Source organism: Syzygium oleosum, unplaced genomic scaffold (genome assembly GCF_021117445.2).
Source record: "Syzygium oleosum isolate NSW1041296 unplaced genomic scaffold, Sole_v2.1 Sole_v2.39, whole genome shotgun sequence".
In the NCBI taxonomy this organism is placed as follows: Eukaryota; Viridiplantae; Streptophyta; class Magnoliopsida; order Myrtales; family Myrtaceae; genus Syzygium; species Syzygium oleosum.
Genome location: NW_026607523.1, coordinates 146,617 through 169,126, shown reverse-complemented (window position 1 = coordinate 169,126; position 22,510 = coordinate 146,617). Strand labels below are relative to the sequence as shown.

The window sequence follows — 22,510 nt, the reverse complement described above, 5'->3', positions numbered from 1 at the left end:
AAGCTTTTTCCAACTCCTCTACCCAAAGCGATGCAGCCTCAAGATCGCCTCTACCATCAAACTTAAGAGGCTTTAATTTCAGGAACTGCTCGACTAATTGGTGCATTTATCTATTTACATTCACTTGCCCCCGTCCTTGATTTCCATTATTATTATTGGCAGCAGCGGCCACAGCGGCCTCGACAGCTTGGGCAATAGTGGCAGCTCGTTCCTGAGTCTGCCGTCCTATCAGATTACCAATTTCTTCTAGGGTCCTCATGACCGCATCCATTCTAGGATCTCCCTGCAGCGGGGGCTCGTGGTGACGGACGGACCCCAGTCCCTCTACCTCGTGAACTCATCCTCACGATTTCTACCACTGCCTACCACCTATAATTCGACTCATAAATTAGAAACCTAGGCCAACTATACCGCCTAGTCCTAGGCGCTGAATTAACACAATAATTCATTCAACGGGTGTCACGCCCCAAACTCCATCGAGCACGCGACACACTTCTCTAGTCGAATGATGCGACATCCTGAGTATCGCCGACCCAATTCAACTTATCGAGATTTATGTCCATCGCCGAAAGCCACAATCAATACCCGAACAATAACAACCGGGGTAAAACAAGGGGAGATTAACCACATCCATTACTAATTCAAACTTATATAATATCCACAATTTACAAACCACAATATATACAAGCACACCGAACTTCTATACTATAAATCACCGATGTCAAAAAGGATCGATAGCCTGGGTACCCTATCACCAAAAATGGTACACTTCAAAAAGCCTACTCTCAACCCCTACACTAACCCCTACGCCCTCTGCTTGGCGTCCACTCAGAATCTGATTCTTCATCATTCGAATCTGAATCCCCTTGAACGGTATGCTCCTCTGAGGACTCTGACTCGGCCTCTATCTTAATCGGGTTGTTTATATCACCCGACTCTACTAGAACCTCAACCCGCTCCTCTTTGATTGGCTCCTCGTCCAACTCGTCCTCTGGCACAAACTCAGGATCGTACTATGGCTCATACTCGGGTACGTCCTCTGGTTCCTCTTCAGGCTCTTCTTCCGGTGCCTCTTCAGGTTTGTCCTCAGGGTCTTCATCTTCTGGTTCTTCTTTGGGTATTACTTCGAGGTCCATATCCATTGGATCATACCCCGCCTGGGATTCTTCAGGCTCTAGTTCATGCTCGGCCCCCGAAGGTTCAAGTGCTGCAGGCGCAGGCTAAAGTCCAGACTGTGCCAGGCTAGTCTCTAGATTCGTCATCTCGCCGTCGGGAGGGAGTATGGCTGCCGGGTCCCAATCTCCAACTTCGTCAAAGAGGACATCAAATCCACGGACGGGGCCAAACTCATCTACCCCGTCTCGAAAGAACCAAGCGGTATAGGTATGGGCCTGCCAAAGGGGTAATCCTACGTCTACCCAGACTACTGTGGTATGCTTGATCCAGGTCATATTATCGTCTATCGGGTACTCTACAACATTGTGGTCGGTGTGCATCGGTACTCCAAAACGCTCAGGTGGCGGCGGTGGGAGATTCATTGCTCAGGCCGGGGTTCTGAAATTGTTGGTTGAAACAACCATGAGATTACATCTCAATAAGCACACACCCTAAACCCCACCTAGGCTATCACGTACCTCCAGACAACCACAATCACAATCACACTTAGCCATCACATCGCAGGCCCACAATTTATACTTACCTGGACCTTTCCTGCGTGCGACATGCACGTTAGCCACAGTAGTATAATTTCCAATCACATGCACGTTCTTGTTACATTTCCCACACTCATTCCTGTCTCATCACATTATTTCTCCACAACTTGCCAGTGACCCGCGTAATAGTACCGCCTCAGGTTCACTGCGACTAACTCATAACAACACTTCAGGGCCGCGTATTGGTACCGCCTCAGGCCGTGTATCTTGCCCGCGTAGTGGTATCGCCTCAGGCTCAACACCCACCACCTATGACACAACCCGCGTAATGGTACCGCCTCAGGTTGGCCGTCCTCCGGTAATACCGGGCATCGTCCCACGTAGTCGTACCGCCTCTGGACGGATCAATTCCCCGCGTAATGATACCGCCTCAGGGATTTCCATTATCACAAGTATCGCACCCCACTCGCTTTCTCACTCGTTCACACATTCAACACCCACATGCCAACATATTGGCCAATCACACTTGGCCCGTGCACGCATCAAACCACGCATTTCTCAAGCTCAATAAACACCCAACACGGCCAATTGATAGTAAATTTCAATTCGGCCAAAGCGTGCACATAACGAAACACATTTCAATCAATCAAGTCACGGTACAACAAACATACAAGGCCACTAGCGGGCCCACAAACACAGCCACTACATGGGCACAAAATTCAACATTTCGTCATCCATTTTTAACCCGAATCGTCACCACAATTCAGCCATAAATCAACACACCAAACCGATACCGTTTGCCTCGAAATTGAATCATACGCTCTTCAATGCGAGCCCAATTTCCAGCACCCAATTTCACATCGTCTCAGCCCCGAAACATCATCATTTCACAATCTAAAATCAGCCCATATCAATTTCTAATTCAGAATACCAACATAACCCCTAAACGGTCCCAAATAACCCATAAACCGACACTAATTAATCCGATTTAGCCCTAATTCGTCCGTTGATACCCGAAGTCCTAAATAGATTTTAGGGCGTGACTTACACAAACTCTAGACTGGCTCGGCTAGAGTGGGAAGGGGGCGGCTGATCGGCGGCGATCGGCGACGGCGAGCACTCGGCACCGGCGAGCGGGGCGGCGACGGCGGCGGTTGGCTGGACGACGGCTTCCTTGGCCACGGTTCACGGCCACGGGAGGGTAGAGAGAGAGAGAAGGACAGCGTGAGGGTAGTGGTGCGGCAGTTCGGTAGCGGGACGGCGGTGGCACGGCGGATGGTGGCCGGTGAGCGGCGGCGCGGCAAGGGGGAGGGGCGGTCGGTCGGTGAGGGAGGAGAGGGAGCCGAGAGAGGGAGAAAGTGAAGAGAGAGAGGGAAAAATGGGCTTAAATAATCCAAGCCAATAATTGAAGGCCAAAAGACCATCTTGCCCTTCTCTCACAAATCCAATCAACGGCTTAGATTCGATCTTATCTTGAGATCGACGGCTCGGATCGAATCTTTTCCAAAAATCCAAGGGCAAGTTTGGAATTTTTCAAAAAGTCCAAGGGCAAAATTGTCCAAAAAACTCTAATTCTAAGGCTAATGCGAAATTACCAAAATGCCCTTCCCAAATTACATTAGCCTTAACAAATTTCTAGGGGTAAAATGGTCATTTTCCGTTTCTCGCCGAAATTCAATTTTTCTGAAGTATTCGGACAAATCCAAGGTTACCCGAGCAAATGACAATATTGTCCAAATGATCTATCGTGACTTTCTAAATTTCCAATGCCCAACTTGGTCTCTAATTAATGCTTAAGTTCTGAATAACGTAACTTGCGCATATCTCGTACTAACGGGTGGCTTTTGGGGAAATTCGCGCATTTGACCCGTGGTCGATACTGAATCATGCCACGTACAAGTTTACTCGGGTTGTGACGACCTCGGTTGTCACTTAATCGCGAGGATCGATCGCTAGATCCGGCAGGCACGATCGTTTGGTATAGGTTTAGGGTCATTCGTTAATTCATTTTGTGGTCTAGCAGAATCACCCGCGATCCACTAATATGATAGTGGCGAACTGATCCCTAGTTATCCTTGGATCGGCCTTCAGTGGCTCAAAATGTCACCTCGACAATTTTCAAGGTCGAAGGTCGATTCACGATCGAGTTCTTTGGTCGCGCGAATTTAAATCCCTATTTAGCCTTTCCCTATCGGTTAGTATTCCCGAAGTGATCAATTCCGGGCGAGATCTAACTACAAGCACGTCCATAAACTACTCATTTCATATATCCCAAGTAGGTCGGATTTCAAAATGTCACAACGCTTCCCCCCTTATAAAAATTTCGTCCTCGAAATTTACAAATTACACTAACTACTCAAATAAGTAGGGGTATTGACGCTGCATTTGCTCTTCGCTTTCCCACGTTGCGCCTTCTGTCGCGTGGTGTTCCCAAACAACCTTGACCAATGGGATCGTCTTGTTCCTTAGAACCCGTTCTTTCCGATCTTCAATCCTTATCGGTCTCTCGACATTTGACATCGTGTCATCGACTTCTATCTCTTCATAATTCAACACGTGAGTTGGGTCCGGTTCATATTTCCTCAACATCGATACGTGGAACACATTATGCACTTACGATAAATTTGACGGAAGTGCAAGGCGATAAGCTAAATCTCCAATCCTTTCTAAAAACCTCAAAAGGTCACACGTACCTCGGACTCAACTTCCCTTTCTTACCGAACCTGGATAGTCCTCTCATGGGCGTTACCTTAAAGAATACGTGATCCCCTACTTGAAACTCCAAAGGTCTTCGCCTTCTGTCTGCATAACTCTTTTGACGGCTTTGAGCTGTTTTCAGCCTTTCACGAATCACCTTAACAGCCTCGATTGATTGTTGAATTAACTCTGGCCCGGTTATACTCCTTTCTCCTACTTTGTCCCAACACACGGGCGTCCTACAGGCCCTGCCATATAGCGCTTCAAAGGGCGCCATTCTGATGCTCTGCTGAAAACTATTATTATAGGTAAATTCTGCTAAGGGCAATTGCTCTTCCCACTTATCCTAAAAATCCAATACACATGCCCTAAGCATATCCTCTAAAGTCTGAATCGTCCTCTCAGACTGGCCATCTGTTTGTGGATGGAAAGCTATACTAAACTGTAGCTTTGATCTTAATGCCATCTATAGACTTTTCCAAAAATTTGCGATAAACCTAGGATCACGATCTGAGGTAATAGTCACTGGTACCTCATGCAAACGAACTATCTGTTGCACATATAACTCGGCATATCGATCTAATGCGAAGTCCTTTCGCACAGCCAAAAAGTGTGCCGACTTTGTCAATCTGTCGACAATCACCCAAATAGTATCATGGCCTCTTTGGCTCCTTGGTAATCCCGTCACAAAATCCATAGTTATATGCTCCCATTTCCATTCTGGGATTTCCAAAGGTCGCAATAATCCTCCGGGCTTACAATGTTGTGCCTTCACTTGCTGGCACGTCAGACACTTGGCCACATGTCTGGCTATGTCTACCTTCATACCATTCCACCAATAGTACTGCCTCAAATTCTGATACATTTTGGTACTACCTGGGTGGATACTATAACTACTACGATGCGCTTCTGACAAAATTTCTTCCTTAAGTTTCGCATCGTCATGCACACATAATCATCCACGGAACTTCAGTATCCCGTCTTCGGATATCTGGAAGTCCGGCTTTCTTTTAGTATCATCCAACTCTAGAACCCTTTGGATTTCTTGATCCGTAGACTGCAAAGTCTTAATCTTAGCCTGGATCTCCGGTTCAATACTTAGCGTGGCTAGCAAGCTCGAGACTTGACTTACTTCGAATCTAAACTCCTAGTCTCGTACTTTTTCTAACAATGCTCATTCCTTGATCATCAAATGTGCGATGCTTGACTTCCGACTCAATGCATCGGCTACCCGGTTGGCCTTTCCGGGGTGATATAAAATATCACAATCATAATCCTTAAGCAACTCCATCCAACGACGCTGCCTCATATTAAGTTCCTTTTGAGAAAATAAATATTTGAGGCTCTGATGGTTGGTATAAATCTGAAATTTCTCTCCGCATAAATAGTATCGCCAAATCTTGAGGGCGAATACTATTGCAGCTAACTCCAAATCGTGCGTCGGATAGTTCAACTCATGCGATCTTAACTGCCTTCATGCGTAGGCCACTACTTGTCCATTTTGCATGAGTACACACTCCAATCTTTTCAACGACGCATCATTATAAATTCATATCCTCCGGGTCCTGATGGAATAGTCAACACCGGTGCCGTTGTCAATCTATGCTTTAATTCCTGAAAACTTCTTTCACATTTATCGGTCCACTCAAATCTCGTTTCCTTTTTCAACAAATGTGTCAACGGTGTCGCTATTGCCGAAAACCCTTTCACGAAACAACGATAATATCCTGCCAAACCCAGAAAGCTTCGAACCTCTGTTACCATCGTTGGTCTCGGCCATTTCATTACGGCCTCAATCTTCGATGGATCCATTTGAGATTCCTTCCCCAGAGATCACGTGTCCGAGAAATGCTATTCGATTGAGCCAGAACTCGCACTTGCTAAACTTAGCATACAGTGCGTTCTCTCTTAAAGTCTGCAATACTCTACTCAAGTGAAACTCATGCTCCTCTAGGCTCTTCGAGTACACCAGTATATCGTCTATAAAAACGATCACAAATTGATCTAAGAACTCCTTAAACACCCGATTCATTAAGTCCATAAAGGTAGCAGGGGTGTTCGTCAATCCAAATGGCATTACCGTAAATTCATAATGTCCATATCTCGTCCTAAATGCCGTCTTCGATATATTCTCCTTCCTAATCCTCAATTGATGATACTCCGCCCTCAAATCAATTTTAGAAAACACTGAAGCCCCTTGTAATTGATCAAACAAATCATCAATCCTCGGTAGGGGATATTTATTTTTAATCGTCACCTGATTTAGCTGCTTGTAGTCAATACATAACCTCAATGATCTATCTTTCTTCCTCACAAATAAAACTGGCGCTCCCCACGGGGACGCACTCGGACGAATAAATCCTTTGTCTAATAATTCTTGCATTTGCACCTTTAATTCCTTTAACTCCGACAGCGACATTCTATAAGGTGCCTTCGAGATTGGCTCAGTTCCAGGTGCCAACTCGATTACAAACTCTACTTCTCTTTTTGGTGGCAATCCCGGTAGTTCCTGAGGAAAAACATCGGGATAATCGCATACCACGGCTATGTCCTCTAGCCCCGGCTCCTCAGCCGTCGAATCCACTACAGCCGCTAGAAATCTTTGACACCCTTCATTCAATAACTTAGTAATTTCTAGCGACGAAATCCATGGAATCGAGGGTCCCCCTCGATTTCCCACAAATTTGAATTCCGGATGTCCAACGGGATTAAATTGGATCACCCTGTTATTGCAATCCATTACGGTCCTCTGCTTAGATAGCCAGTTCACACCCACTATCACATCAAAATCATACATTACTAGAATCGCTAAATCAATCATTTCCTCCCTATCCCCAATCACAATCTTACAATTTGGGCACCCCAACGAGACTAGCATCTTATCATTCAAGGGAGTTGTAATACATAACACAACATCAAGCAACTGCGGTTTTATTCCAATCAACTCGACAAATTGCTCAGATATAAATGAATGCGACGCCCCAGGATTAAATAAAGCATACGCAACATGGTCGCACAGAAAAACCGTACCCGTGACAACTCCTGACGCGTTCTCAATTTCTCTTCTGGCCATGGCGTACACTCGTCCTTGCGCTTGTGGCCTAGTTTGATTAGCTGTCTGGGCCGCTCCAGTCTGGTTCCCATTCTGGGGTGGCGGCAACGCAGGCGATCTATTATGCCTGAGGTTAGGGCAAAACCTTATGTGATGACCAAATCCACCACATCCAAAACACGCTCTGCCCCTGGTTGGACAAGGTCCATTTCCGTGTCTTTCCCCACATACCCGACATGGACCGTTCTGATTACGGGCCGGCTTCCCTATATTCCTTCTAGCATGAGGGACAAAATGTCTATTACCCGTCATTGGCCTCTTTCCTAACTGACGGTTGTCCCTACCTTGGGCAAACCTAAACCCAGAAGCGGCTGCCCTATCCGCCAAGTCTCGCTCAATTGCTTGAGCCCTATCATAAATTTCATTATACCCTCTTAGATTCAATGAAATCATTTGGCTGTGAAGGTCCGGTTTCAAACCATCTCGAAACCTTCGAGCCCTATCTAACGGGTCCTCAACCATTTTCGGGGCAAATTTAGACAACCGAGCAAATTCGGCCTCGTACTGATCCACCGTTCTCTGCCCCTAACGTAACCTCATAAACTCAGATAATTTTTGTTCCCGGGCACTCTCAGAAAAATCTTTACCATTAAAGGCTTCCACGAACATCGCCCAAGTCTGGGCTGTGCGAGCCGGGAATATCATTCCTCTGGTGGCTTTCCACCAATCATTTGCATTTCCTTCCAATTGATATACGGCTAATGTCACTTTCTCCTCGTCTGTACATCCCAATACTTCAAAAGCTTTTTCTAATTCCTCCACCCACAGCGATGCACCCTCAAGATCGCCTCTACCATCAAACTTAGGAGGCTTTAACTTCAGAAACTGTTCAACTAATTGGTGCATTTGTCTATTCGCATTCACCTGCCCCTGCCCTTGATTCTCATTATTATTATTGGCAGCAGCGGCCACAGCGGCCTCGGCAGCTAGGGCAATCGTGGCAGCTCGTTCCTGAGTTTGCTGTCCTATCAGATTATCGATCTGTTCTAGGGTCCTCATGACCGCTTCCATTCTAGGATCTTCTGCAGGTCGAGTTCGGGCTCGCGAGCTGGACGGACCCCCAGTTCCTCTACCTTGTGAACTCATCCTCACGATTTCTACCACTCGTCTACCTGCTATAATTCCACTCAAGAATTAGAAACCTAGGCCAGCTATACTAGTCTAGTTTTAGGCAGTGAATTAACACAATAATTCACTCAGCAGGAAATCAATCACCACAGGCACAAGGCCGCAATCAATAGGGTCTGCGCACTTACCTCAGGTCCAGACGCACCTGCAATTCAATCGTTATAACACTCAATTCACCCAACAATCACAACAAACAATCTGGAGGCACGTGTAGCTTATTCCACCCTATGACTCGCTAAGGTCTCCCTAGATTACTACCCCAGGGTCCCTGCTCCTTATCACTCCAAACTTCGACCAGTTTAGATCGAGTTGTCTTCGCTCTGATACTAAACCAACAAGTGATGTCACACCCCGAACCCCATCGAGAACGCGACACACTTCTCTGGTCGAATGATGCGACATCCCAGGGTATCACTGACCCAATTCAACTTATCAGAGATTTATGTCCATCAACGAAAGCCACAATCAATACCCAGACAATAACAACTGGGGTAAACATGGGAGATTAACCACATCCAATACTGATTCAAATTTATATAATATCCACAATTTACAAACCACAATATATACGAGCACACCGAACTTCTATACTATAAACCACCGATGTCAAAAAGGATCGATAGCCTGGGTACTCTATCACAAAAATGGTACACTTCAAAAAGCCTATTCCAGACCTCTACACTAGCCCCTACGCCCTCTGCTTGGTGTCCACTCCGAATTTGATTCCTCGTCATCTGAATCTGAATCCCCCCGGACTGTCTGCTCTTCTGAGGACTCCGGCTTGGTCTTGATCTCGATCGGGTTGTTTATATCACCCGACTCCGCTGGAACCTCAACCGCTCCTCTTCGATTGGCTCCTCGTTCGACTCGTCCTCTGGCACAAACTCGGGATCGTACCATGGCTCATACTCGGGTACGTCCTCTGGCTCCTCTTCAGGCTCTTCTTCCGGTGCCTCTTCAGGTTCGTCCTCAGGGTCTTCATCTTCTGGTTCTTCTTCGGGTATTACTTCAAGGTTCGGTCTTTGCGGGCGCAAGTCGAAGTTGAAGTCAGGCCCTGCGGCTAGTCTCTAGACTCATCATCTCGCCGTCGGGAGGGGTATGGCTACCAGGTCCCAATCTCCAACTCCGTCAAAGGGGACATCAAATCCATGGACGGGGCCAAACTCATCTACCCGTCTCGAAAGAACCAAGCGGTAGAGGTATGGGCCTGCCAAAGGGGTAACCCTACGTCTACCCAGATTACTGTGGTATGCTTGATCCAGGTCATATTATCGTCTATCGGGTATTTTACAACATTATGGTCGGTGTGCATCGGTACTCCAAAACGCTCAGGTGTCGGCGTTGGGAGATTCATTGCTTAGGCCGGGGTTCTGAAATTGTCGGTTGAAACAACCATGAGATTACATCTCAATAAGCACACACCCTAAACCCTACCTAGGCTATCACGTACCTCCAGACAACCACAATCACAAGCACACTCAGCCATCACATCACAGGCACACAATTTATACTTACCTGGGCCTTTCCTGCGTGCGACCTGCACGTTAGCCACAGTAGTATAATTTCCAATCACATGCACGTTCTTGTTACATTTCCCACACTCATTCCTGTCTCATCACATTATTTCTCCACAACTCACCAGTGATCCGCGTAATAGTACCGCCTCAGGTTCATTGCGACTAACTCATAACAACACTTCAAGGCCGCATATTGGTACCGTCTCAGGCCGTGTATCTTGCCCGCGTAGTGGTATCGCCTCAGGCTCAACACCCACCACCTACGACACAACCCGCGTAATGGTACCGCCTCAGGTTGGTCGTCCTCTGGTAATACCGGGCATCGTCCCGCGTAGTCGTATGGCCTCAGGACGGATCAATTCCCCGCGTAATGATACCGCCTCAGGGATTTCCATTATCACACGTATCACACCCCACTTGCTTTCTCACTCGTTCACACATTCAACACCCACATGCCAACATATTAGCCAATCACACTTGGCCCATGCACGCATCAAACCACGCATTTCTCAAGCTCAATAAACACCCAACACGGCCAATTGATAGTAAATTTCAATTCGGCCCAAGCGTGCACATAACGAAACACATTTCAATCAATCAAGTCACGATACAACAAACATACAAGGCCACTAACGGGCCCACAAACACAGCCACTACATGGGCACAAAATTCAACATTTCCTCATCCATTTTTAACCCGAATCTTCACCACAATTCAGCCATAAATCAACGCACCAAACCGGTACCGTTTGCCTCGAAATTGAATCATACGCTCGTCAATACGAGCCCAATTTCCAACACCCAATTTCACATCCTCTCAGCCCCAAAACATCATCATTTCACCATCTAAAATCAACCCATATCAATTTCTAAATCAAAATACCAACATAACCCCTAAACGGTCCCAAATAACCCATAAACCGACACTAATTAATCCGATTTAGCCCTAATTCATCCGTTGATACCCGAAGTCCTAAATAGAGTTTAGGGCGTGACTTACACAAACTCTAGACTGGCTCGGCTAGAGTGGGAAGGGGGCGGCTGATCGGCGGCCTCACGGCGGCACTCGGCACCGGCGAGCGGGGCGGCGACGGCGGCGGTTGGCTGGACGACGGCTTCCTTGGCCACGGTTCACGGCCACGGGAGGGTGAGAGAGAGAGAGAGAAGGACGGCGTGAGGGTGGTGGTGCGGCGGTTCGGTGGCGGGACGACGGTGGCACGGCGGACGGTGGCCGGTGAGCGGCGGCGCGGCAAAGGGGAGGGGCGGTCGATCGGTGGGGGAGGAGAGGGAGCCGAGAGAGGGAGAAAGTAAGGAGAGAGAGAGGGAAAAATGGGCTTAGATAATCCAAGCCAATAATTAAAGGCCAAAAGACCATCTTGCCCTTCTCTCACAAATCCAATCAACGGCTTAGATTCGATCTTATCTTGAGATCAACAGCCCGGATCGAATCTTTTCCAAAATATCCAAGAGCAATTTGGGAATTTCTCAAAAAGTCCAAGGGCAAAATTGTCCAAAAATCTCTAATTCTAAGGCTAAGGTGAAATTACCAGAATGCCCTTCCCAAATTACATTAGCCTTAACAAATTTCCAGGGGTAAATTGGTCATTTTCCGTTTCTCGCCGAAATTCAATTTTTCTGAAGGATTTGGACAAATCCAAGGTTACCCGAGCAAATGACAACATCGTCCAAATGATCTGTCGTGACTTTCTAAATTTCCAATGCCCAACTTGGTCTCTAATTAATGCTTAAGTTCTGAATAACGTAACTTGCGCAAATCTCGTACTAACGGGCGGCTTTTGGGGGAAATTCGCGCATTTGACCCGTGGCCGATACTGAATCATGCCACGTATAAGTTTACTCGGGTCGTGACGACCTCGGTTGTTACTTAATCGCGAGGATCGATCGCTAGATCCGACGGGCACGATTGTTTGATATAGGTTTAGGGTCATTCGTCAATTCATTTCGTGGTCCAGCGGAATCACCCGCGATCCACTAATATGACAGTGGCGAACTGATCCGTAGCTATCCTTAGATCGGCCTATAGTGGCTCAAAATGACACCTCGACAATTTTCATGGTCGAAGGTCGGTTCACGATTGAGTTCTTTGGTCGCGCAAATTTTAATCCCTATTTAGCCTTTCCCTAACGGTTAGTATTCCCGAAGTGATCAATTCCGGGTGAGATCTAACTACAAGCACGTCCATAAACTACTCATTTCATAAATCCCAAGTGGGTCAGATTTTAGAATGTCACAGCAGGTAATTAATTGCCACAGCATAAGCCCACAATCAATAGGGTCTGTGCAATTACCTCAGGTCCAGACGCACCTGCATTTCAATCGTCATACAATCAATTCACCCAACAATCACAACAAACAATCTGGAGGCACTCGTAGCTCATTCCACCCTATGACTCGCTAAGGTCTCCCTAGATTACTACCCCAGGGTCTCTGCTCCTTATCACTCCAGACTTTAACCAACTAAGATCGAGCTATTCTCGCTCTGATACCAAATCAACAAGTGATGTCATGCCCGAAACCCCATCGAGCACGCAACACACTTCTTGTCATGCCCCGAACCCCATCGAGCACGCAGCACACTTCTCTTATCGAATAATGCGAAGTCCTAGGATATTGCCGACCCAATTCAACTTATCAGAGATTTAAACATCAGCGAAAGCCACCAACACCCGGACAAGAATTAACTAGGGGCAAAGAGGAAGTATCGACATCCAGTACTTGTCCAAACTTATACAATATCCACATATACAATTCATAATATACAAGCACACAAAATATCCAAACTATGCACCACCGACATCAAAAGATCAGCAGCCTGGGTATACCCTATCTCCAAAAATGGTACACTTCAAAAAGTCTACACTTAGCCCCTACACTAGCCTCTGCATCCTCTGGATGGCGTCCACTCAGAGTCTAAATCCTCAGGATCCGAATCTGAATCCCCCTGAACTGTCTGCTCCTCTGAGGACTCCAACTCGGCCTCGATCTCAATTAGGTTGTCTATATCACCTGACTCTGCTGGAACCTCGACCCGCTCCTCTTCATCTGGTTCCTCATCCGACTCGTCCTCTGGCACAAACTCGGGATCGTACTCTGGCTCGTACTCGGGTGCGTCCTCTGGTTCTTCTTCAGGCTCATCTTCGGGCTCTACTTCTGGGGCCTCTTTAGGTTCTGCTTCAGGGTCTTCTTCCTCTGGTATCACCTCGAGATCCACATCCATCGGATCATACCTCACCTGGGATTCTTCCGGCTCCGGATCATGGTCGGCCCCTGAGGGCTCAGGTACTGTAGGTGCAGGCTAAAGTCCGAACTGCGCTAGACTAGTCTCCAAACTAGTCATCTCGCCATCAGAAGAGGGTATGGCTGATGGATCCCAATCCCCAACTCCATCAAAGGGGACATCGAAGCCACGGACGGGGCCAAACTCATCGAACCCGTGCCTGAACATCCAAGCTGTATATGTATGGGCCTGCCAGAAGGGTAGTCCTATATCTACCCAAACTACCGTAGTATACTTCACCCAGGTCATGTTATCATCTATCGGGTATTCTACAATATCGTGATCGGTGTGCATAGGAATCCCAAAACGCTGCTGCGGCGGTGGCGGTGGAAGGTTCATGGCTCAGGCCGGGGTTCTGAAATTGTTGGTTAAAACAACCATGAGAATACATCTCAATAAGTACACACTCTAAACCCCACCTAGGTTATCACGTACCTCCAGATAATTACAAACACAACCACACTCAGCCATCACATAACAGGCACACAATTTATACTTACCTGTGCCTTTCCTGCGTGCAACCTGCACATTAGCCACAATAGCACAATTTCCAACCACACGCATATGCCAAAAACATTTCACGCACTTGATCCTGCCTCATCACACTATTTTAATCCGACTCGCCAGTGACCCGCGTAATGGTACCGCCTCAGGTTCGCTGCGACCATCTCATATTTTCCACTCGACTCACCAATGACTCGCGTAATAGTGCCGCCTCAGGTTCACTACGACTAACTCATATTAACAACACTTCGTGGCCCGCATAATGGTACCGCCTCAGGCTCAACACCCACCACCTACGACACAACCCGCGTAATGGTACCCCCTCAGGTTGGCCATCCTCCGGTAATACCGGGCATCGTTCCGCGTAGTAGTACCGCCTCAGGACAGATTAATTCCCCACGTAATGGTACCGCCTCAGGGATTTTTTTTTTCACCACACATACAGCACCACCACATAATTTTTCACTCATTCACTTGCTCGACACCAACATGCCAATATATTAGCCAACCACAGTTGGCCCATGCACGTACCAAATCATACACATTTCTCATGCTCAATCAACACTCAATCGTGGCCAATTACCAATTAAATCAATTAAGCCCATGCGCGCACATAATAGCCCACATTTAAATCAATCAGCTCACGATTCAACAAACATACAAGGCCACTAACGGGCCCACAATCACAACCAATATCATGAGCATAAATTCGGCATTTCTAAACTCATTTCAAGTCATAACAAGTATCACAATCCAGCCACTATACAACGCACCAAACCGACACCATTTGCCCTTAAATCGAACCATATGCTCGTCAATACGAGTCCCAATTTCCAGCATTCAATTCGGCATCAATTCAGCCCCGAAACATTCCCAATTCAACCTCAATTCATCCAATACCAATCAGTCCTCAACAGCCACAAATTTTAGCCCTAAACAGCCACTAACCTAAACAAATCAGCCCCTAATTACGTCTATCGGTACCCGACATCCTAAATAGGGTTTAGGGGGTGACTTAATTGAACTCTAGGCTAGCTCGGCTAGAGTGGAAAGGGCGGCTGATCGGCGACCACGCGGCGGCGACGACGAGCGGCTCGGCGGCGGCGGCTGAACAGGACAAGATGAAGATGATGGTGATTCGGTGGGGACAAGCAAGGGAGAGAGAGACGGTGAGGTGAGCGGGGGTGGTAAGCGAGTGGCGGCTCCGACGAGCGGCTGCTCCGGCCAGGCAAGTGGACGGCTGGCTTGCTTGGTCGGCTGCTCACAGCCACGGAAAGGAGAGAGAGAGAGAGACGGCGACGAGAGGGTGGCGAGGGCACGGCTCCATGACCGGACGGGCGGCGACGGGCAGACGGTGGCCGGGACGGCGGCGGTACGGCCAAGGGGGGGAGGCGGACGATCGGTGGGGGGATTTTGCCAAGAGAGAGAGGGAGAGAGTGAGGAGAGAGAGAAAGAGTTTGGACTAAATAGTCCAAGGTCAATTATTGAGGTGCCAAAAGACCATCATGCCCTCCTCTCTAAAATCCAATCAACGGTCAAGATTCGATTTTATCTTGAGATCAACGGCCGAGATCGAATCTTTTCCAAAATATCCAAGGGTAATTTGGGGATTTCACAAAAAGTCCAAGGGCAAAATTATCCAAAAATTTCTATTTCTAATGCTAGGGCGAAATGACCAAAATGCCCTTCCCCAAATACACTTGGCCTTAACAAACTTCCAAGGGTAAAACGGTCATTTTCCCATTTCTAGCCGAAATTCGATTTTTCTGAAGGATTCGAATAATCCTAAGGTTGAACATACTAATAACAACGTCGTCCAACTGATCTGTCGTGACTTTCTAAATTTTCAATGGCCAACTTGGTCTCTAATTAATGACTAAGTTCTAAATAACGTAACTTGCACATATCTCATACTAACGGGTGGCTTTTGGGGAAATTCGCATTATTGACCCGTGGCCGATACTAAATCAAGCCACGTTCAAGTTCACTCGGGTCGTGACGATCTCGGTTGTCACTTAATCGCGAGGATCGATCGCTAGTTCCGATGGGCACGATCGTTTGACATAGGTTCGAGTCATTCGTCAATTCATTTCGTGGTCAAGCGAAATCACCTGCGATCCATTAATATGACAGCGGCGAATTGACCCCTAACTATCCTTGGATCGGCCTTCATTGGCTCAAAATGTCACCTCGACAATTTTCATGGTCGAAAGTCGGTTCACGATCGAGTTTCTTTAGTCGCGCGAATTCAAATCCCTAATTAGCCTTTCCCTAGCGGTTAGTATCCCAGAATGATCAGTTCCGGGCGAGATCTAACTACAAGTACGTTCATAAACCATTCATTTCATAAATTCCAAGTGGGTCGGATTTCAGAATATCACATTGCTTATATTGATTGATTGAATTCCCGCGATTAGGATAGTTAGAATTAGTTGACAGATCTCGAAAACTCGTGTGGCACGTCAAACACATCATATCGTTTTAGGTATCGAAAGGGCGTTAGGGATCTCGACTCGAGATAATTAGTGTAATCAAGTCCCCGTATTTAGAATCTCTAGTTCGCATAATCGTGGTATTTCTCCCATATCCTGATTAGGTTTCTAGTCAACCTATTAATAATGACTAATGGCGACTCCAAATTAAAACTTAGACTAAATAAAAAGATAAAAAAATCACAATCCGCTGTCACGTGAGGTATGATCTGGGAGAGGCCCCCATTTGTCTAGTGATGGGATGTCCGTGGGACGTTTGAGCGAAATATCCGCATCGGACCCTAATAGCTCATTCGGCGACAGTTTCCCTATTCATGACAAATGGAAGTACCTCCTTAGCGTGCCCCAAAAAAGTGCGGCGCGACAGGTATCCACTTCACCTTTCTCAAAATTATGTTCTTCCAGAAATGTACTTAATCTTTCATACCAAGTTCTTGGTGCTTGCTTAAGTCCGTACATGGCCTTTTCTAAGCGGTAAACATCCTGCGGTCTGCTTGAGTCTTCAAATCCTAGAGGTTGCTCAACAAAGACTTTTTCTTTAATGCAACCATTAAGAAAAGCACTTTTAACATCCATTTGATATAGCTGAATATTGTAAAAGTATGTATAAGCAGTTAATAATTGTATGGTCTCCAGTCTAGCAACAGGAGCATGGGTTTCATCAAAATCAATACTTTCCTCCTGTGAGTAACCCTTTGCAACTAATCTTGCTTTATTGCGAATTACATTACCTTTGTCATCAAGTTTGTTTCGGAATACCCATTTTGTTTCGATGACTGGATGATCTGAGGGTTTTTGCACAAATTCCTAGACTTCGTTTATTTTGAATTGGTGCAATTTCTCTTGCATGGCCTCTATCGAGCTTTTGCCAGAGATAGCTTCTTCGATCCTTTTGGATTCTTGATGAGATATGAGGGCCAAGGAATTCATTAGGTTTTTGAGTGAGGATATGGTTTTGATTCCTTCATTTATACTTCCAATGATTTGTTCCTTGGGGTACTCTATTTTGTATCTCCAATCTTTGGAAATAGTTTTCTGCTTGGAAACATTAGCATTTTGGAGCTGGTGGTGCTAATTGTTGGGAGAGGGTATGAGCATGATTTCTTCGCAGTCATTTGCTTGTGTCCGTTTCTAGTCATCTTTGAACTTCACGTTTATGGATTCTTCCACTACCTGTGAATCTTTAATGAATACACGATAAGCTTTACTAGTAGTTGAGTATCCCAGAAAAATACCTTCACATGCACGAGCATCAAATTTCCTAATGTTATCATTCTTAGTTTTGAGAGTGAAACATTTGCATATGAATACGTGAAAATATGATATATGGGGTTTTCTTCCTTTGAAGACTTCATAGGGAGTCTTTTCCATAAGTGATTTTAGTAGTACTCTGTTCAATGTGTAAACAACAGTAGCAACTGCTTCTGCCCAGAAGTATGTAGGTATATTTCTTTCAATCATCTTAGTTCTAGCCATTTCTTGCAAAGATAGATTTCTTCTCTCAGCAACTCCATTCTATTGAGGAGTGTATGCTGTGAAGAAATTGTGTTCTATTCCATTTTCGTCGCAATAATCAGCAAACATTTGATTTTCAAATTCACCTCCATAGTCTGTTCTGATTGTTGTGATGTTGTATCCTTTTTCATTTTGGATCTTTTGAACAAATTTCTCAAATGAATGAAATGCTTCATTCTTGTGAGATAGAAACATTACCTAGGTGAATCTTGAGTAATACTCAACAATCACCAAACAGTACCTTCTTTCTCCTAGACTCATGGTCCTTGTAGGTCCAAATAGATTCATGTACATGAGCTGCAAAGATATGTTAGTTGCAATTGTATTTATTGACTTAAAAGATGATCTGACTTGCTTTTCCAGAGTACATGCACTGCATAAGTCACATTTGATGAAGTTGATTTTTGGAAGACTACGAACAAGATCTTTTGATGAGATCTTAGTAATTTGCTTAGCATTGATATGACCTAATTTCTTATGCCAGAGGTCACATTCATCCTTTATAGACATTAGGCATTGAACATCATCAAAATTCACATTTAGCAAGTAAATGTTACTATACTTTTTACTTGTGAATAATTGGGATTTATCTTGACTTAGACCAATACATTTACCTTCCTCAAAGATGTCTTGTATCCATTGTCACAAAGTTGACTTATGCTTACGAGATCGTGACCCAGTCCTTTGATCAGTAAAACATCTTCAATGATCATATTTCCTAATCTAATGTTTTCTTTACCGATGATCTTTCCTTTGTCTTTTCCTCCAAAGGTAATAGTGCCTCCATCTATGGTGATGGGACTTATAAATTTGGAACTATCTCCCGTCAGAAACTATCTCCTATCGTATGTCGTGAGCATCCGCTGTCTAGGTACCATTTGTTTCTCTTCAAAATTATCTACATTGAAAGAGATGCTCTTCTTTTCTTTGGTACTCACTTAAACTTGAGTCCTTTAATGTTAGATTTGGGAATATCATCAAATCTCCAGTGAACCTTTTTGGGCTTCATCTGCTTATTTGGACATTCTAACTTGAAATGACCATATTCATTGCAGATTGAACAATCAGGAAATTGCTTGTCGGAGGATGTGGTGAAGTGTTTTGCTTAATGACTCTTATAACGATTGCAGGAGGTCGTTTAGCCCATCATTCCTTGAATTTTGGAAAAGGATTCTTCTCATTTTCATTTCCTCATGTCATAAACCACATTTGTTGTAGAGAGGAATCTGAATTGAGAGAATGTGCTTCAAGATTTCTAAACCAAGAGAAGACTTTGTGCTGATTTTTGAAATCTCTTCCTTGAGAGAGTCATTCTCAACTTGAGAAAACTTAACTTCCATTTCTTGGAGGTCATAGTCCTTTTTCATGTTGTCAAATACAGTCTTGCAAGCAAGTTTTTCTGTGGTAAGATCAAATACTTCCTTTTCAAAATAGAAATTCTTTTTAAAGCCTTTTTGTGTTCTTTAAATATTTCTTTTAAAAAATCCTGCATTTCTTCATAAGATAGTTTAAGCTGATTTACCTCATTTTCTTGTTCATGATCTAAGTTGGCCATTAGACAAAGATTTGCTTCTTCTTCATCATTGGCTTCACATTCTGATTCATTCCATGTTTCAGCTTTCAGTGCTTTCTTTTTCATTTCATACTTTCCTTCCTCTTCTCGACCAATGGGCAATCTGGGTTTATATGACTTGGTTTCTTGCATTCATAACAAACAAGATCCTTACCTTTGAATTCTTCTTTGCTTTTGTAAGGTCCTCTTTCTTCATGGAACTTCATTTGTCATTTGCCTTTGAAGTTTCCTCCTTTTTTCATGAGGCCGTTAAACCTTCGAGTGAACAACGCCATGTCTTCATCAACTCCTTCATATTCTGATGACAATTGATCACCTGCATTATTGTTGTTAGCTTTAAATGCTATAACTTTCTTACTTTTGAGCTACCTTCCTCAATTTTTTGTGCCACTTCATAGGACATGAATGTTCCAATAAGCTCTTCGAGTGTAATTGATTGAATCCTTGTTGTTTCTCGTACCGAGGTCTTTACATTGTTCCATTCCTTTGGTAAGGCTCTCAGTAGTTTGTTCACTTTTTCTCCATTTATGAATAGCTTTCCATGGTGTGCCAGACCGTTCACTATCTTCGTGAATCTATTGAACAATTGAGCTACTGTTTCATTTGATTTCATCTTGAAGAGCCCATACTATCCAATGAGGATATTCAGCTTTGTCTCCTTCACTCTATCAGTTCCTTCGAATGTCAGTTCTAGTAGATCCCTCATTTTTTTAGCTGTAGCACATGTACAATTTTTGTTATATTCAGTAATAGACAAAGAACAATATAAAAGATATTTGGCTTTAGCATTATGAGAGGCTCTTCTTCTTCGTGCTTCCTTTGTATCAGGTGCAGTAGAAGCATTGGTAGTAGCATCCTCTGCTGGAGCTTCTTGTGCATCTCTCCGAGTAGTAGCTGGTGCAGGTACTTCCATGCCACGTGAGATTACATCCCATATTTCGAGATCGGTTGCCTCAAGATAGGCTTGCATTCTATACTTCCAATAGTTGTAATTGCTTCCAACAAAGTAGGGTGGCTTGTTAGGAGCAAGAGCATCACTAGTGATAAAACCACCAAAGTTGGCTATGAGAGAATATCTTTATACTCAGAAGAGATACACTTCTAAAGACGAGAAACAGAACTCTGATACCAATTATTGAGACTAACTTTGGAACCTAAAGGAAGGGTGAATAGGTTGCTTTAGAGGTTTTAATAACTTTCGCAAAAAACTGCATGTAATAAGTGATATCGAGTTTCACCAGATGTAAGAGAAGTAAAGATTCACCTGTGTGCTAGAAATGATAAATAGAAGAATAAGCAGCTGCACACAAGAATATATAGTGGTTTGGCTTTGATTCTAAGCATATGTCCACTCTCACCACTAACAGCCACAAGTTGGGCTGCATTGCACTAGTAAATTACTGAACAAGTTACACTCAGCATACACCACTCCTATCACTCGATAGATCACACTATCAAGAGTTGGATGTAGTTATTACTTGGTACACTTGATTTTTCAACACAATTACTATGCAGCAAGTGCTATGGACAGACAAGAGCTTTTTGCTACGAAGTACAGCAAGTAGCAAATTTCTGAAATTTTTTAGCACACTACTTGTTGGCTTCAAAGACCTTCTCTTTTATGGGCATCTTCAATATAATCGTTGATGATGTCTTGGAGAGGCAAGATAGCCGTTAGAGTCCGTTGGAGCTATTGTCCTAGGAACTAACTGTCGATACAACCTTTTTCAAAACTTCTGCAGACTTTCCTAAAATAGCTTCTGCAGCTATTCTGTAGCTGCGTCTCTAACATACTGTTAGACGACCTATTCTTCCTATCTTCTTGATCTTTTGCTATGTAAGTCCGGTTAACAATAGCTATAATAGTGAGATAACAGTCATATTAAATGATATGTTACTTAAACATTACCATTTACTTGATCTTTTCAGCTTTAATGAAATATCGTCATTTAGCTAATTTTTGTGATTGATGGTCCTGTTTATGTGAGCTTTCAAGGACAGTCTTGTGGTCTTTTCTTCAATGAATTACACCATGATTATCACTCAGTTCTTTGAATACATCTGCACTTAGACAATGTAGATATTATACTAAGGATAGTTTGGATATCATCAAAGTTCATTTGGAGATGTTTCTGCAACATTTCCGACATGAATTCAAATGAAGGGTAATATGTATCGACTCCAATTTACCTCTTTCTAATGTTGTCTTTGACATGATTTCTTTCTTCTTGATAGGAGACATCAACCATGTGGAGATCAAGCTCGTAGGTAACGTTACATCGTTCCCAATTTTTATCCTCCAATAGGTATACGCTGACATAATCGCTTTGATGCTTTTGTTGGATCAACTACCTATTGCAAGGTAGGTAAGTATCTTTTCCATTGAATTGTTCAAAAAAAGAAAAATTTGTAAATGCTTTTCAAAAGTGAACATTTTAAAACCATTTTGTTTCAAAAGCTTTAGTTGGAAAATAATTCCAAATTCAAAGCAAATTCGAAAACATGATTTTGAAGAATTTGAATGACATTCTTGGAATTGTTCATTCATGCATTGGCAAATGCATCATGCGTCAATAATCCCCACGAAGGATAATTTGAGCAAATGATATTTGACAAGGTAAAAAGGAATGTTAGTCATGCCAAGTCGGAGCATTTAAAATGACGAAAGGCAAGCCTTATCCAAACGTCCCTATACACTTTTGAGAGTTGAGCAAGAAATAAAACCTTATCTTAGGATATAGGGTTTATTTGCATTGAATATATGGATTGAGATGATAGAAGGCATTCATTTCTCTATCCTAAATACTCATTTTATCCCTTGTTAGCCACTTTGAGCCTAAATAGGGAGAATTTTCAAAATACCCCTGTTAAGAACCACCTCACATTGGGGCAATTTAGGAGGTTATGGTTGATTATCATTGGAGCAAAAGATCAAGAAAGATTTTATTGCTTTTACTTGCATCAACCTTTTTTTGATAATTTCATGTGGATCTTTATGGAAGCTCGAAGCATCCCAAAGTGAA

At 44.2% G+C, this 22,510-nt stretch overlaps 1 protein-coding gene across 1 annotated transcript; it reads right to left on the bottom strand.

Annotated features, from left to right (window-relative positions):
- Nucleotides 1–1,013: 1,013 nt before the first annotated feature.
- LOC130135909 (uncharacterized) lies at nt 1,014–20,400 on the bottom strand. Its single transcript, XM_056305772.1, has 6 exons — nt 20,217–20,400; nt 19,705–19,803; nt 19,437–19,612; nt 19,119–19,335; nt 13,133–13,315; nt 1,014–1,207 (listed from the first exon to the last, which is right to left on the bottom strand). The coding sequence occupies exons 1-6, from the start codon at nt 20,398–20,400 to the stop codon at nt 1,014–1,016; spliced, it is 1,053 nt and encodes a 350-aa protein (XP_056161747.1).
- Between the last annotated feature and the right edge of the window lie 2,110 nt (nt 20,401–22,510).

Excerpts from the sequence above, each read along its gene's own strand:
- LOC130135909 (XM_056305772.1), bottom strand. The coding sequence starts at position 20,400 with ATGGAAGTACCTGCACCAGCTACTACTCGGAGAGATGCACAAGAAGCT. Across the intron at positions 19,336-19,436 it reads ATCATGAACAAGAAAATGAG|GAAGTATTTGATCTTACCAC; the intron begins GTAAATCAGCTT and ends TATTTTGAAAAG. Across the intron at positions 1,208-13,132 it reads CGAGGTTCCAGCAGAGTCAG|CACTTGAACCTTCGGGGGCC; the intron begins GTGATATAGACA and ends CTGCGCCTGCAG.